This window comes from Eschrichtius robustus, chromosome 14 (assembly GCF_028021215.1).
Source record: "Eschrichtius robustus isolate mEscRob2 chromosome 14, mEscRob2.pri, whole genome shotgun sequence".
Classification (NCBI taxonomy): Eukaryota; Metazoa; Chordata; class Mammalia; order Artiodactyla; family Eschrichtiidae; genus Eschrichtius; species Eschrichtius robustus.
In genome coordinates this window covers 22,550,993-22,568,662 of record NC_090837.1, presented here as the reverse complement: position 1 = coordinate 22,568,662, position 17,670 = coordinate 22,550,993, and the positions used below count along the sequence as shown (strand labels likewise).

The following is a 17,670-nucleotide window of genomic DNA, read 5'->3' as shown; positions in this document are numbered from 1 at the left end:
CCTAGCCACCCCCCACCCCACCGGGGCCGCTTTGAACTTCCCCGTGACTCGGTGCAGGTCCAGCGTGGAGAGGGGAAGAAAGGAAGGGGTGATGGGAAACTTCTCCCCTACAGAGCTTAGGGTGCTTATCCTGACTTTAAACAGGGTAACCCGCTCCCCAGGCCAAGGTCAAGGCCAGGTCTTCCCAAGTGGGGCCCTAGACCAGGATGGAAGCTGGGACTTTGCTTAGCTTGCCCGAACACCCTTCCTTGCAGCAGAACTCTCCAAGTTGAAGAGCAGGCAAGGGGGCGTTGTCTGGCCCAGGTACATTTGTCCGCAGGTTGTTCAGGTGTTGAGAATTCGGCATTAATGGAAGGGACGGGAAAAGTGCATTACAGGTTTGCTGAAGTAAGAAAACCGGCCTCTGGGTTCTCCACCCAAAGTCGCAGACTGTGATATTGGAGAGATGGATTTTGCTGATGAAAGAAAACTCCAAGTTGCTTTGTTTACTTACCAGCTTGGATTTGTGATAAAGATAAGGATTTAGTGTTGTCACTTACTATGTGACTTTGGGTTGTGCCTTCAGCTCTCTGAGCCTCAGTTTCCTCATCTGTAAAGGAGGGATGATGATAACTCCCTTGCAGGGTGTTATGAAGATTAAATGACGTACTGCAGGTAACACACCCACGTATAGCAGGCAGTCACTAAACATATTTAATACTTCTTTTTATAGTGCTTTACGGCTCACCAAGTGCTGGACACCTCCTTTGCCCTGGGAATGCTATGAGCTTCCAGTCTGATTAATCCCTGTAAAAGGCAAAGCTTGGCTTTAGAGTGGTAGAAGGGGGCTCTCCAAGTGCTATAAACCTTAGGCTCAGGAAGTGGTTTCTGAGTGATCAGTGGCCTTCTAGGGGACAACTACAAAAACTTGTGCAGAAGTTTGATCACTTCTACTGTTTGCTGTATGTGGGGAATGAAGGAGGGACTTTCTGAGAGCCAGGATATGTCAACATAACTGTAACCTAGTAACCCCTTAGCTCCACTTTGCCATATGTGTGGTCAGGATTTAATGTCCTCTATGGAGAGAGAGGTATGGGTGGAAATAAACTGTTTCCTCTCCTGGAAAGGGCAGAGTAATAGCTCTGAAAAGTGTTCAGTGAACCAGCTGTGTGCTTATGCTTGTTGGAAGGTGGCACCCTCTCCTCAGGCACCTTTGCTTTGCTTGGAAGGGTCAAATGCAGCAGCTCTTATGTAGTTTGAACCTCAAACCTTGGTGTGTGTTTTTATTGGAGTCTGGGATAGGGACAAATAAATAACCATTGTGAAATGATTTATGATAAGTGGCCCACGTTCCCAATTCAGTGAGCCTCACCAGCTTTTTTCCCTCCCATCCTAGTACATCAGTGCCTTTGTGATTTCTCCTCTTTAGTTCCAGAGGCAGTTTTAGGGAGATACCACATGGTCTTCAGCATCACATCCTGTCTAGAGCCTACCCACTAGTTTTTAAAAATCCTTTCCAATAAAAAACACGTTTTACTCTGAGGATATGCCAAACTTGACATTTCATATTTTTGATACTGTAATTTTCTCTAAAATTTTGTGGATGGAAAAAATTATTTCAATACTTATATTCTGCATAATTTTGTAATATTTAAATTACTGGTGGTTTGCATTTTTGAATGCTGACTTTATAAAAAGTTAGCTCATTCCCTATCAGTGCTACTTCTAATTACAGTGTGTAGCCAACCCCAGATGACCTCCCTTCTCTTCATTCTTTGAGATTCTCTCCCTTCCTTCACAACTGATAAGGAGGAAGGTAGAGGTTAGTGAAACCTAGAGGTTAGTGAAATTCTAGGTTAGGAATCTAGACTCCCTTTTCAAGGAGGAAGGCAGCCAGGGCCGTGGGCTGATGGGCTCTCTGAAGTGAACTCCCATCTGGAATTTACTGACCTGCAGGGGACAGCCGAGAGGTAGGAAGAGCAGAGAAGGCTGAGTGGACTTCTGCTGTGAGTTTTCCGCCTAAGGCATATACCTGCTTGGGTGTTTCACCACATTTAGGGGCTTTCGGGTGTGCGTCAACTCTGGCTATGTTTGCTGTGAACAGCCTTTTATGCTCATCCTCCTCCAGCTCCTCATGTAGAATTTGTCCCATTAGACAGCAGTGTGTCTTGCCATAAAACCTATGAGTTCAGTTAACAGTGAGAGTTTCATACTGTACAGGGCCTTATCCCTCTTGGGGACTCCATCAATGTTGTATATAATTACCTGTATACAACCCAGGGGCTGAGAGGAGTGAAGGGGACTAACGTGCATACCAGTTACTTTTATGTATTTTTAAGAAACAGGAAACTGTCAAAACTGACCTGGCATCAAAGAACTCTGATCTTTTTGTGAAAATTTTTGGCCCCTCGACAAAGCTGTTTAAGTGTTTGAGATATGCAGTGAGACCTTTTATAAATCTTAGAGCAAAAAGAAGTTCCATTTAGGCTCACTGCTAATAAACAGCAAGTTGGTACACTTAATATAGATATTATTGATACACTTACTTATGATTTAGCATATTTGGATCAAAAGCAAATGATGAAGGTAAAATATATTGCTTTAAATTGCTTCACAATATACAGATGAGGAATTTTGGGTGATGGGCAATACACCATCTTTAGTTTAGAATTTTTGAGCCTATAATGCCATCTTAGGCTCTAGGTCAGGTAGGTGTCAGCAAACATTTTTTGTAAAGGGCTAGACAGTAGATAAGTTGGGTTTTGTGGGCCATGTACTGTCTGTTGCAGTACAACAGCTGCAGAATCTCAAAGAATGAAGAGAAGGGAGGTCATGTTTGTAGAGCAAAGCAGCCATAGACAAACTGTGAATGGATAGGTGTGGCTGTCTTCCAAGAAAACGTACATGGGGCTTCCCTGGTGGCGCAGTGGTTGAGAGTCTGCCTGCTAATGCAGGGGACGCGGGTTCGAGCCCTGGTCTGGGAAGATCCCACATGCCGCGGAGCAACTAGGCCCGTGAGCCACGATTGCTGAACCTGCGCATCTGGAGCCTGTGCCCCGCAACGGGAGGGGCCGCGATAGTGAAAGGCCCGCGCACCGCGATGAAGAGCGGTCCCCGCACCGCGATGAAGAGTGGCCCCCGCTTGCCGCAACTAGAGAAAGCCCTCGCACGAACCGAAGACCCAACACAGCCAAAAATAAATAAATAAATAAAGTAGCTATAAAATTAAAAAAAAAAGAAAGAAAAAGAAAACGTACATGGACACCGATATTTGAATTTCATGTGATTTCTTTTTAACAGTTTTTTAAAAATTTTATTTATTTTTGGCTGTGTTGGGTCTTCATTGTTGTACACGCGGGCGTTCTCTAGTTGCAGCGAGTGGGGGCAACTCTTGTGGTGAGCGGGCTTCTCATTGCGGTGGCTTCTCTAATTGCGGAGCACGGGCTGTAGGCGTGCGGGCTTCAGTAGTTGTGGCACATGGGCTCAGTAGTTGTGGCTTGCAGGCTCTAGAGCGCAGACTCAGTAGTTGTGGCACACGGGCTTAGTTGCTCCGTGGCATGTGGGATCTTCCTGGACCAGGGCTCGAACCCGTGTCCCCTGCATTGGAAGGTAGATTCTTAACCACCAGGGAAGTCTAATGTGGTTTTTATATGTCACAAAATATTGTTCTTTTGGTTGTTTTCAACCATTTAAAAAGCATTTTTAGCTCATGGGCCATACAAAAATGGGCAGTGGGCCACAGTTGGCCTGCAGGCTGGACTTGACCAAGTCCTGCTCTAGGTCCATATGTGTTGATTTTTTCCAGTGTTCACTGGTCTGGAAAAGTGACAAGGAGGCTTGCTGAATGAACCTTTCACCTTTTACTATAAACTAACTTTAAGAGGCATGGGAGAAATGGTTAAAAAGGTAAATTTTGTGTTAGGTATATTTTACCACAATTAAAAAAAAAACATATCGAGGGAGGGAAATTTCATACACATACATTTGGATCTTTAATAAGACTTTAAAAAATACTTTAAAAAGAAATTCAGTATGGTTCAGGGTGCACTACATAAAGAAAATAGAGCCTTCCTCGGAACCAGCCCATTGTTTGTTCAGCTATGCAGATGTTGCTTGGATCAAACTGTTGAGAGATTTGTTTCTCAGAGGAAAGCCCAGGCAGCAGGTGGCACCGGCCCTGAGACATTTAAAAAAAAAAAAACAAAAACGAGAAAAAAAAGAAGAAAACAAACTTCTGTCACTTTCCTAAACAGTTGAATGGTTCTATTGTCATTTTTAAAATGGCCTTTAAAAAACAACAGTGTGCTTAGCATGGATGATTATTTTGTTTTAATTAAAACATTTTCGAAAAAACAAAATGAAACGCTCAAACATACCAAATTGATTGTGTTTGTACTGTGGAACAGTTAATGCAAAACACTTGCGAGAGGCTGTTAAGTTTGGATCTGTAGTTTTTTCTTAGTTTTTGCCTCCTGAATAAGGATAACAGAGGAGGAAGTGAATGTGTTCCTTAGCAAACTACCTGTGCAGGTTTTGAGGTGAGGTCTCCTCAAGTCCCCTTTTGTCACCTGGCAGGTTAGTTTCTGGCTGGCTCACAGTGAATGGGTGAGAACGGTGACTGACGTTCTTCCACATTCATTTTGCCCTTGAGTATCCAGGTGGAACCCGCAAGCATTAGTCTAGGAGAGGAGCCTGAGGTCACTCTGTTTTGTCCCCCTCTCTGTTGTCTTCAGTGTCATTCTCTCAAGACGGCAGTGCTTCTTCCCCAGACGTCGCCTCTGGGACATTATCCTCGATTCGGATTAAACAGGGAAAGGAAAGAGGCCGTTGTAGAAATATCAGAAGGGTGTCCATACTCCTCAAAAATAGCCACTCCACAGAAACCTGCCTTCTCGTCCTCTAAGGAAATTCCTTCCATCCCCCTTTTAATCCTCTTTCTAGGTAAGCACCTCCCTCTCCTGGACTTGCACCAGTTTGAAGAGGAATGAGGTTGGGGCTAGGAAGCACTTTACAGACAAAAGATTTGAGGCCACCTCACACGCAAGGCTGCCTCTCCCTCCTGCAGGTACTTAATAACAGTACCCTCTCGGGGCTGCCCCTCTGCTGGGCCCAGCTTCTAGTTTCTCTTGCCACTGATTTAATCCCTGGCAAGTAGCCAAAGCCTTAAACTTTTATTGTTCAATTTACCACGAGGGCGGGGCCCTGCTTCTAGTGGGCTGAGGAGGCTTCCAAACCCCAGTGTCACACCACATTAGCAACTTCAGACTTTGAGGGCTGGATTTCTTTCAGTTTCGTTAGATTCTTGGTTAGAACCAGAGCAGTATATTCACACTCAAAGTTCGAAAGCTCGGAAATAATAAAAACAGCATAGGCAACTTTTAAAAATGATACAAAACAGTTGTGGCATTGACTTATAGGACTAACTCTAAACAGAGTTAGAGTTTATTCTTTTAAACAGAAATGTTAAATGGCTGTCCACGTTCCTTGGTGTCCTAAAGTTGGATGAAAACATGGCGACCAAGTAGTTCTAGAACAGTAGGGATTGTTAACCAATGTCATCACAGTATGTAAATTACTTGCTGCTGTTCAATCTATAAAAATTCATCTTCAAAGAAAATTATTGGGCTGGTAAAAATATTTTTAATAATGACCACAGAAGCCATATTTGTTTTTCTTTGATGTTCTTCTGAAGACTTCTTCTGGTTTTAATCAGATTGTTCCCACATAAAATACAGTGGAAATCTACAATAATAAAATCCCTATTCCTATGTCTATGGGGAAATAAACAGGATGGGGACTGTCCTTTTAAGGGGCTTTCCCCTTCCTTTTCCCCAGACTCAAAGCCTCTATTACTGGTGGGTGTTTTGGCATCAGTTAAGGGCCTTCAATCCTTCCCTCCCTCCATGTTTTGCTCTTTCATTAAAGTGTTTCTGTTGTCTAATTATATCCTTTCAATCAAATTAGAGACTGCAGCATCTGGTGAGGGCCGTAACTGCTGCCATCTGCACCTCGTATATACAGGCCTTTTCAGCTGAGAATCACTCAACTTCCAAATGGCAGGAAGAGATTTGGAAAAAGTTTAGTTGGAAGGGAGGTTAACTTAAAAGGAACATCTTCAAAGGCTGGGTTCGATGCCCTGCTTGCTGTGATGTGTGCACTGCCATGCAGAGCTTCATCGGCTTGGCTCACCGAAGATTCTTCTCTAGTGCTTCTGGCAGATGAAGGGTTTCTGATTGTCTTAGCTGAAATGACTAGTCCTCTCATCCTTGTTAAGGGCTTGAGGCAGCCCCGGGGCGAGCTGAAAATTTCTCCCTTGAGAAGAATCTTTTGTTATGTGACCACCGGTTGGTTAATGAATCTGACACTTTGTTTATTTGACCATTTCTTCTAATTCAGTGGTTTCAACTAGAGGAGATTTTTTGCCCCCAAGGGACACTTGGCAATATCTGGAGACATTTTTGCTTGTCACAACTCACTGTACTGTGGGGAGGGGTGTGCTACTGGCATCTAGCAGGTAGAGAGGCCAGGGATGCTGCTTACGATCCTGGAATGCACAGGACAGTGGCCCCCTTCTCCCCCCAGAATTATCCAACCTGAAACGTCAGTAGTGCTGAGGCTGAGAAACAGTGTCCTAATTATATTATTCTTTTACCCTTCCCTTCACTGTGGCCTCGGAGTAGGCAACTCTGATCAGCATCTTTTTCACTCTTAAGGAAATAGATTCTTCATTGTCCATATCTAAACTCCTTAAGCATTTCCGTGAACAGTGTTTCAAAAATCTTAATGGGGTAAGGTCTGTGGGTCACCGTATGTTTCCACTCTGGTAAGAGTGCCAGATTAAATACAGGACACTCAATTAAATTTGAATTTCAGATAAACAGTAATTTTTTGTGTTTGTCTCATGCAATATTTGGGAATACTTATCTTTAAAAATCATTCGTTGTTTATCTGAAATTCAAATTTAACTGGGCATTCTGTACTTTCATTTGCTAAATCTGACAACCCTACTCTAGATCCATGAAACATTACATGAAACTTTAAACCTTTGACTAGCAAATCAGTCTGTTGGCCACCATCTGCCCTTATTGTTCTGGGTGACTAGAGGTGACAGCAACGCTTGTTCTTGTTTTTAAGTCAGTGCTACACTGAGACTTTCCTTCTGCCTCAAGCTGTCTCCATGGCCAGAACTTCTGAAACTTGTCACTTGAGTCATATTTTTATCTTGGGACCAACCAACAAACGCTTATCAAATGCCTACTGTATGCCCAGCATCTCCGACTAGGACTCATCCCTGTACCAATTCTTAGAAGACGACAACTTTGTTGCTTCGGGTTTTACTTTAAAGATGTACTCTAGAGATACGCTGTCTACCTGGCAGTCAGCTAGCTCCCCATTCAAGGACTGTTGTATTATTTGCCCATCCCACGTCAGCCAAGGGAAGCTGAATAGCCCAGAGCCTGGCTTCCATGGAGCATTGGCTGCCCTCCAGGGCTCCATTATTGGGGAACTTTCTCGCCCTCTGAAATTAAAAATAGGGTACAGGCAATACTGATGAAAGTTGTCCAAAAGCTGGATTATATTAGTTTATTTTATCTCCTTTTTAGTCTGACTGAGAGCTTCAGACAGCGTGAAATAGTGTTGCTCAAGTGATGGTGAGGCAAGGTGTAGATTTGAGCCAGGTGTCTCCCATTGAAAGCAAACTCAATATCAACATGAGTATTCATTACAAAGGGGGTCGCTTATTCCCTATTACAAATAGCTCTACCATGGATTCCATTTAAATAGCAGACTCCCCTGGTTTAAATAGCAAGCATTTGATTTTCAAATACTTGATTTATATAAGCTTTCCTGGAACTTCTCCCAGGTCATTGCTAGGTAGGGCATGATAGCTAGCCTGGAGGCACAAATTGGTGAGGAAACCAGGGCACTCTGAACATGTCTGTCATGGGTTTTTCCCCCTAGCCCTCCATACATCTGCTTCCCTCATTCAACAAAAGTTTGCCAGGCACGTTCTGTGTGGTCTGTAGTTGCTGAGAATACAAAGATGAGTGAAGAAACTTACGGGCTAGTGGAAGCAGGGCCAGGTGCTTCTTGAGCAATTATAGGTCAAGCTGATCAAGTCTTAGAAGAGCTGGGGCAGCAGATGCTGTGGGACTTGTTTTAGAGCCTCTGGTTTCCATAGGAGTATAGTGCTATCTCCTCTAGACCCTGAGCTTTCAAATAGTTCTCCATCTTTTGTCTTTTTTGTTTCCTTTAGAGTTGATTTATAATGTACTAAGTTATTGCCCATCAGAGAACTGGACTTTGAGCTTTAAAACATCTTATTGTGCTTCCCTTTTCCTTATGTGAAAACTCTAGTGTGAAATTTTATTTCAAGATTGAAGAGGATATTTATAAATAAACATCTAAAGTAGATCCATTTATACTCAAACATTACACCGAGAGAGGTGCCATCACCACACCGTGATAGAATATGTTCTGTTGGTATTGGCAGTAAAGTCCATGGTTAATTAATGAAATGTTTTTCTTAGAGTTCTGCTGAGCTAGTGACTTCTAACTGAGTGAGTCCATGCTTTCACTGAGGCTTGGCCTAATCTCTCTGTATATGTTACAGAACTAGATGTTGATAGGTTAATGGTCATTCTTTCTTAAGAACTATCTCCTGGTCTTCAATTTGATGAGTGGACTTGCATATAATATCCTAAATGATGAATGTAAGTTCCTCAAGCGCTACTGCATGTTCATGGTGACTCTTCCTGGCAAAAACACATGTCCTTCACAGTGACAGCCACGGCATGCTTTCCAGTGGGTCCTTCCTGGGTAGGAGTGGAACATATTCAAGATGAGAGCCAGATGGGAAGAGTGGTACCCAAGCAGCATTGCATTCTGGGCCTGCTCTGCCTCAAGGATTATCTATTTTTCCAATTTTTATATAACAAATAGTAAGGACCCCTCTCTGAAGTGTTTTCGTGGGTCTTCTGAATTTAAACCTATTGTCTATTGCTTACGATATGTTCAGTTTTTCTTAAAATAGTCTTTTAATTAAGTATTTATCTGTTAATAGAGATGAATAAACTGGAGATTCAAATAGAAGACCTCAGGTCTCCTTCCAAAAGTATGAATTCTTTAGTTAAAATAACTTTGAGAGGTATGGCCTTTTCTTCTGACATTGTTCCCATGAATGAAAAGGAAGATCTAAAAGATATTTTAATGGAAAAGCTACTGATAAATAATTGCAGTGATTATTTTTGTGGTAATTCTACTTTGGGCAAAAGTACAAAAGTACTTTGTCCTCTGGTCATTTGAACTGTGAATACGTAGTCCAAGAACATGGTAGGTGAATGTCTGTCTTGATTTTAGATGACTGAATTTATGGCTGATTGAGTTTGTTTATCGTTCTTGAAAAGAAACTAAGGTAGATTAATTGTAAAACAACATGTTAGTAAGTATTTTCAAGATGTCCTTTCAAAAAATTTTGCTCTGGGAAATTTAGAACATATTCAAAAATAAAAGTGTAAGGAAGTCGTGTGTATCCATCTTCCAGCTTCCACAATCATAAACCAAGGCCAAAGTATTTCATCTCTACCTCTTTCATCCCCCCAACTAGATTATTTCATAACAAATCTCAGATATCATATCATCTTGTCTGTAAATATTTCAGTATGTATCCCTAAAGGATAAGAACTCCTTTCAAAAACATAGCAACAGAGACTTCCCTGGTGGTCCACTGGGTAAGACTCCGTGCTCCCAACGCGGGGCCGTGGGGGGGCCTGGGTTTGATCCCTGCTCGGGGAACTAGATCCAACATGCATGCTGCAAGTAAGAGTCCGTGTGCCACAACTAAGAAGTCCACACACCGCAACTAAAAAAAAAAAAGGATCCCACATGCTGCAACGAAGCTCCCACGTGCCACAACTAAGATCCGGCGCAACCTAAATAAATGAATAAATATTTTAAAAAACCAAACATAGTAACAGTACCACTACCATTATCACAACTAAAATTTTAACAATAATTTCTTAATATCGTCAAATATCCAGTCAGTAATCAGTTTTCAGATATCCCTGGTTGTCTCATTGGTGTTTTTATCATTCAAAGCAGGACCCAAGCCAGGTACAGTTAGGTGATGTGACTTTTGAGTCTCTATTAACCTAGAGGTTTCTCCTCTTTTTCTTTTTTTTCTTGAAATTTATTTGTTGAAGATGTAGTTTCTTCTAAACAAAAAGAGTGCTTAAGTGCCTCTTTCAGAGGGAGGTCCCACATGGAAGGTGAGTTATTTTTTTCCATAGAATTCTCACTTCCATTAGAGAAATGGGTAGAATTAGAGAATTTTAAGCCTGGGAGAGATTTTAGCCATCAATCCTTTCCTGTCACACTCCCTCAGACTTTTGAGCCTCAGTTCTATTTTGTTAGAATCTTGAAATTAGAGTTTAGAGTGAAGGGATATTGAGACCACCTGTCTCAAATCCTCTTGTTTCACCAGTGAAGAAATGGAGCCCCAAATCCAGGTGATTTCTTCAAACCCCACAGTGTCAGCTACTCATCTGGTGTTATTTCCCCTTTCTTCCAGTGATTCTCAATATGTACCATGTGTATAGAAGGCCCCTTCCTCCTACCCTCTCTCTAAGTAATCTAGGTGATCTAGACCTGATCACTTGCCTCCATGTAATCATGGGAATCTCTTCCCTTGGGGAGCCATCGGCGTTAAAGATGCAGAGTGTCTTCTCACAGGCTCAGCTGTGTTAGGATGGGAAAGTCTGGGAGCCCCTGCCTTCCCAAGGCCACGTGCTTCTTTACCATGGGGTTCCACATAACTGAAATAAGCATTCCTGAAGTGCTTTTGAGTGTCTGAGGGCAAAAGGTGATTTTGCCAGGGACCATAGGCTTTGAAGACCTACCCATGAGTTCCCACTGGACACCAGTCTGTACTGGAAACCCAACAGAGCAGCAAGTGTGTTGTGCAAACATCTGACAACACTCTTGTGTTGCCCTCTAAATATTAAAAGGAGCTTTTTCCACCTAAGCCTTGTATTTCTATAATCTACCCACCTACCAAATTTTATAGATGTCTTTAAAAGAACAGATGTTCCCACTGGAAAATGTTTTCTGCCTTCTTATTTTAAGATGCCATAATTCAATTTAATGCTTATTGATTCGTGTTGATTTCAAACTAGGCTAAAACCAGCCAGATTCTTCCAACATAGGATCACTAGAGATGCTGAGTAGTCCTACATGGATGGAACAGAAAGTCAGCTTTGATGGATTAAAAACAGTGACTCTCACAAACATCATATAATAGAGATCTAACTAGTAATTAGCTACCAGAAAACCAGGAAAATTCAAGACTCAATATGAGAAAAACCTCAATAGTGTGGTTTCAGGCAAACAGTGTAGTTAGGAATGACCTAGTTATAGAGCTTCATTGAGAACTTATTCTTCAACTTTATTAAATGTTATCAAGGAATAGAATGTCTTTTGCTTTCCTACCACCATCTCATATATGTCAAGTTTTAATTATTTTAAAACACATCGTTATAGTTTTAAACATGAACTTTAAAAACGCAGTGCACATGCAACCTGTCAGGAGTTAAATTGCCTGGTTTTCTTAACTTAGCATTTTCCTCACTTATAATAAGTACAGATATTGAATTATGTGATTTCAGTAGCATATATAAACAAAGATGTGTTTCATCCCACAGTTCAAATTTTGATTAAGAAAAACATGTACCTTTTTTCCCTTACTTTTTATCCACTTAATGCTGGGATTCAACATAGGGTTCAAACCATATATATTTTTCCTATCCTGACGGTAGCCTGATAACTGCCCATTAAATCACTAGGTAGACAGACTTTGGGAATTGTATTGTGGAAAATGTATCTGGGAATATTTCTAGGTCCTCTACAGGTCATGCCTCTAAATCAACTGAAATCTTCAAATAATGTTACATACAGCATGCGAGTATGAGAGCCTATGGAATTTGAGGGATAAATATCAAAGTTTTGAATATATATGCCATCAAGTCAATCAGTCTTTATACCAACCCTTCTAAATTCCAAACATAATAAACAATAATAGTTTTATGAGAGAAAACTCAAGCTTGCTTTTATTAGCAATGGGGAATATTGAACTTTCACCCAGACATGGTCTTTGTCCTCACATCTTCCTACCATGGGGATGACCTCTAGGCCTTCATGCAGCAGCAGGTCCTGCAGAAAACAGTTGGTCTGCACAAAACCATTTGCTCAGAGATTCTCACCCAAGATTTGTATACCCTAATGTGATTCCATATATCTCAAGAGAATTTCAATGAAATTAGCATCTCCAGTTTTTTTTTTTTAATACATTTATTTATTTTATTTATTTATTTTTGGCTGCGTTGGGTCTTCATTGCTGGGCGCAGGCTTTCTCTAGTTGAGGCGAGCGGGGGCTACTCTTTGTTGCCGTGCACGGGCTTCTCATTGCAGTGGCTTCTCTTGTTGCGGAGCACGGGCTCTAGACGCGTGGGCTCAGTAGTTGTGGCTCGTGGCTTCTAGAGCGCAGACTCAGTAGTTGTGGTGCACGGGCTTATTTACTCCGTGGCATGCGGATTCTTAACCACTGCACCACCAGGGAAGCCCGCATCTCCAGTTTTTAAAAATAAATGCCATATGCCATATTTTGGAGGGTTTTGGTGCTGGAGAAAAATATAAGGAATCGCCAACTTAGAAAAGTAGAATTAATCCCGAGTGCTTTGATGCCAGCCTTGGAAGTTTTTATTAAGGAGTTTTCTTCTGTATTTACTAAGTTTTTGTCAGGCTTGTGTCTAACTTAACAGCTGTTTTCATTCAATCCCCAAAGCAAAAGATTTGCAGTTTTCTGATGGAGAGGAAGGTCCAAGCAGAGATGAATGGAATGGGTTCCAACTGGAGAAGACAGGGAGGAAATAAAAGTGCTTTCACAGCTTATTATTCCTCTCTTTTCAAAACACCTTCTCCCTTACCTTCTGAGACCCACATGCTTCCTTAGCTTTTCTCCCACCTCCCAGGCTGCACATCACTGCTGGGCCCCTCTCTTTCCAGGCCTGAAACATTGCAGGGCCCCAGGGCTCAGCCCCAGATGTCTTCTCTCTCCACGCAGGTGCTGTTACCTCCACACTGTGGATCTAGCCTTGGCTTCTTTCCTCAACTCTAGGCTCATCTAGCCATCTGCTTACTCTGTATCTCCATCCAATTTTCCTATCCAAAACCAAAGCCTTGATTCCACCCCAAGATATTCTGTGCCTCTTGGGTCCTCCCCATTGTAGTAAATGGCAGCACCGCTCATCCAGCTGCTCGGTGTTGTACCTAACTCCTCTTTCTCTGGGACCCCAGCAAATACTATTGGTTCTACCTTCAGAATATGTCCGGAATCCGGCACTTCTTCCTGTCCTTCAGCTATCAGCCTGGCCCAAGCCATCCTTCTTTCCAGCTCATCCTTCTGCAGTAGGCACCTAACTGGTCTCCCTGCTGAGTGCTTAGCCGTCTCTACATAGCTCTTCCTCCACCCAGCAGCTACAGTTCTACTAAAAGATAGGTCAGATCGTGTCATTTCTCTGCTCAAAGCCCTCCAATGACGTCCTGTCACTCTTAGAACAAAAGCCAAAATCTAATTTATACGACCCTCAAGACTTTACATGTCCTGGCCTTGCCTGCCTCCTCCTCCTCTTCATTTCCCACCACCCTCCCCTGCACCCACCCTACCTGGTCGGATCAGAGGAGCTGCCTCACAGTTCCCCAAACCTTCCCCAGCACATTGCTGCTTGCGGGGGGGTTTGCACTGGCTGTGCCCTCTGCCCGGAAAGCCCTTCCCGTGTCCTTTACGTTGTTCGCTTCCTCCCCTTGTCCACATCTCCCCTTGTCCTCCCCTCGTCTCCTCTCCAGGCCTTTCCTGACCCACCTCTTCTAAAAGAGAACCCCCACCCTTCCATCTCTGTCCCCTAACTCCATTTTCCCTTGTAGCACTTCTCACTGGCTAGTGTTAATTTTGATTGGTGTATTATGAGCGTGAAGCCCTGTGAGCATGTGAGCTCTAGGAACACAGAGTGTTCACCACTGCCGTCCCAGTGCTGTGAACAGTGCCAGACACATAGTAAGTGTTGAGTAAATATTTGTTGAAGTAATGAATAATATCGTAGACATTAGATTTATCACCTTTGCTTGTTCTCTTTCACTGAATGCATAAATATTACAACCAGCCATGTGATATTTTATTTTTTATTGGTTTAAGCCACACCTTGCTTGTCTAGCCAAAGCTTAGGCCAGTTTCATAGTGGTAGGAAACAAGGGAGGCAGGGTCCTCATTACCTAGTGCACACCCCAGTATTCTGATGAAATCAAGATGCACACATAACTTTAATCCAGAACGTTCAAGTTTGTTTTTTTTCCCCCCACCACAATTGACATGCACTGGACAAGTCTGTTAAAAAATAATTGTCAAATCTGGTAACACTGCCTCCATTTCCCTAGCATAGCTAAGAACAAGACTGGGTCTAGGAGGAATAGACTAAAGCAAACAGGCCTGCTCTTACCCACTCCCTCTCTCAGATGCCACCTCATTCCATTCCTGAGGGCTGACACTTGTGTGTATGGCTACCACATTCTTTTGTGTTACAAATCAAGTCATCTGAGTCTCTGGGAACACCGACCCCACTGCCCTGCAGGTTGCCGTCTATTGCTAAGGCTTTCCAGTGGTCGGCCAGCATTTCTGGCTCCCAAGCCACTCCTTTGTTGAATTAATGAATAATATCTCCTACCACTTTTGATAGGAGAAAAAGAAGTATTAACACATAGCAATTAAAATTCTAGCAATTGGCAAAGATTGGCTTGATGTTCGTAGAATCATCACTTGGGCAGCTTTCTGGAAATATAGGTTCCCAGGTCCCACTCTAACCTTGGGATTGGGTAGGGCTCTGGTGTGGTACACACACACACACACACACACACCCACCCACCCACCACGTGAGTCTCTCTCTCCCTCTTTCTCTCTAGCAGATCATATATATTCCTAGTGATAATAAGTTATATGAAGCAAGCAAATGAAGGGCAGAAAAACAGGAGTGGAGATGGTGGGGAAGGGTTTTCTGAGGAGGTAATATTTAGTCTGTGATGGGAAGTATTAGGGAAAGAACGTTTCGGGCAGGAAATAGCGTGGTGTGTTTACAGAATTAAAAGCAGACGAGTGTGGCTGGAACACAGCACGTGATGAGGGGAAGAGCTCGGGCCGGTGGAGGGAGGGCCTGGGGCCACATCGAGGGGGCTTCACAGACAAGGATGACGGCTTTGGGTTTTGTTCCCAGTGCTCACGTTTTCCTGGGAACTTTGAGCCCTGTGCAGAGAATGCGTTGCGGGAGCAGGAAAGTCGAAGCTGTGAGACCTGAACAGGACCGTATTGTCCTCCGATGGTGAACAGGAAGAAGGTGGCAGCACCCAAGATGGAGAGGAGAGTGGGGTTTCAGGGAACATATTTGAAGAAAGTCAACAGGACTTGCTGATGAGCAGAAAGGGGGTGAGGAAGAGCATGGGGAAAGCAAGGATGATGCCGAAGCGTTCTATCGGAGGCAGTATAGGGTGTGATCGAGTGCCCCAGGTGCCTCATCTGTGAAATGGGAGTATTAAGGGACCTCCCCACTGGGTTGGTGGTGAGTTGATGTAAAGCACTTAGCGCAGAGCTTGGCACACGGTAGAACACTCTAAACATCAGTTACCTTTGAACTTTTTTATTTATGCAGACTCTTGGTGGAGGGCTCAGTTGTCTTGGAACATGATGAGTTGCACTTCTCGTAACATGTAAATGTCACACCAGGCACGATAAAGTGCTACGGTATCCTGTGCCGCCTGGGAGTCCAGGTTATTTTGGCTGTCCATAAAACCGGACTGTTCCAGACAAAACGCAGGGCCCAGATAGGGAGAGGAAGGGGGTACAGGAAGAGAGATGGTTAGCAGGTAGCTTTCAAATAGTAAAAGGAATATCTTTCAGAATATAGGTGTGCTTGTGTTGTGCACATGCTTAGGCCAGAGGAGGCACATGCACTGCACCAGGAGCCGGCAGTGAGAGTCCTTCATACCGGAAGTCGTGGGTCAGCACATGCCAGGAGAGGGAAAGAAATAAAGCTAAGAATGTTAGTGTAACTCCCCCAGATTGTCAGGTTCCTAGTGATACATCTTAAAAAAGTGTTTGAAGTGCTTCTATCTGTCAGTTTCAACTAAGCTAATTTTTAAAAATTGCTCTTTGTACTGTGCCTTTCTCATGAACCTCTGTGAATTTAATGCATGCAACATGTGGGGGGAAATCCTCTCAGCTAAAGTTCCCATCCCCCCCCCAAAGTCTGAGAGGCAGATTTGATTTGATTTGATTTGATTTGATTTGATTTGATTTGGCTGCGTTGGGTCTTCGTTGCTATGCGCGGGCTTTCTCTAGTTGTGGCGAGCAGGGGCTGCTCTTCGTTGCGGTGCGCCGGCTTCTCATTGTGGTGGCTTCTCTTGTTGTGGAGCACGGGCTTGAGGCATGCGGGCTTCAGTAGTTGCAGCACGCGGGCTCTAGAGAGCAGGCTCAGTAGTAGTGGCGCATGGGCTTAGTTGCTCCGCGGCATGTGGGTCTTCCCGGACCAGGGCTCGAACCCGTGTCCCCTGCATTGGCAGGTGGATTCTTAACCACTGCACCACCAGGGAAGTCCCTGAGAGGCAGATTTTAGAAGCACATTGCTGCACCTGCAAGGATTTTGTCATTTTATTAAACGGACCTCAGACTATGTTGAATGTGTCCTATAGGAACGAATTTTAGAAAGAGGTGAGAGAAAATGCCAACTCAGCCCCTGCTCCCTCCTGTTGACTGTCTGTTTTGTGGCACCTCTATCTCAAACAGCGTGGGGAGGACTGTTCTTCATTACCAGGGAATGTGAGTCATTCCCAGACTTATGTGATTGGGATTCCAAAACGTTGCTGTATCTGATGGTCTTATTAAATCCAAGTGTCAGTGCAGCCTTTCAGACTGTAGGGGAGAGCTCAGTTACAGCTGGTGACCTGGTTCTAGTTACCACACAGAGATGCTGGCAAGAGCAGTGACCCCCTCCGAGCACCCAGAGTTCCTCACGGATGGCTGTTACCAACTCTTCCCAGATTTGGGGGTTTCCCGGTTCACTCCATAGGCTTCATTACAGTTCAGCTCCCTGTTTATATCCTAGTTGGGATCTGTATACTTTAGGGGAAAATGTCCTAGTGTCTGTAGACAAGCGAGTGCCAAGATGAGCCTAGCATTTGGAGGGTACCTCGTTTCAGATTTCCTCAGCCCTACCAATGTTAAATCTACTGTGTCCAGGATCTAGCAAGACACTATCCATTTCTAGCTTGGTCCAAACAAAACAAATAAAACATCAAGCAAAGAGGGAGGAAGCTATAGATGTTGCCAGAAAATTAGTTTGCTCTGTCTTTTCTTTCTCCTAGAATGTTTCACAGCCAATGGTGCAGATTATAGGGGAACGCAGAACTGGACAGCACTGCAAGGCGGGAAGCCGTGTCTGTTCTGGAACGAGACTTTCCAGCATCCATACAACACTCTGAAATACCCCAACGGGGAGGGGGGCCTGGGCGAACATAACTACTGCAGGTAAGATGGGGTTGCACAGTACTTAAAAAAAGCTCTGGTCTCCTCTTCCCATTTCTTCTGGCCTTGCTCAC

The 17,670-nt window shown here is 43.6% G+C and overlaps 1 protein-coding gene across 2 annotated transcripts in view; it reads left to right on the top strand.

Moving 5' to 3' along the window:
• Nucleotides 1–17,670, top strand: part of KREMEN1 (kringle containing transmembrane protein 1) — a 63,913-nt gene that overhangs the window by 861 nt on the left and 45,382 nt on the right. For both annotated transcript variants that reach the window (XM_068563351.1, XM_068563350.1), the window contains exon 2: nucleotides 17,437–17,599. In XM_068563351.1, coding sequence (XP_068419452.1) covers nucleotides 17,437–17,599 — 163 coding nt within the window. The remainder of the gene's footprint in view (nucleotides 1–17,436; nucleotides 17,600–17,670) is intronic.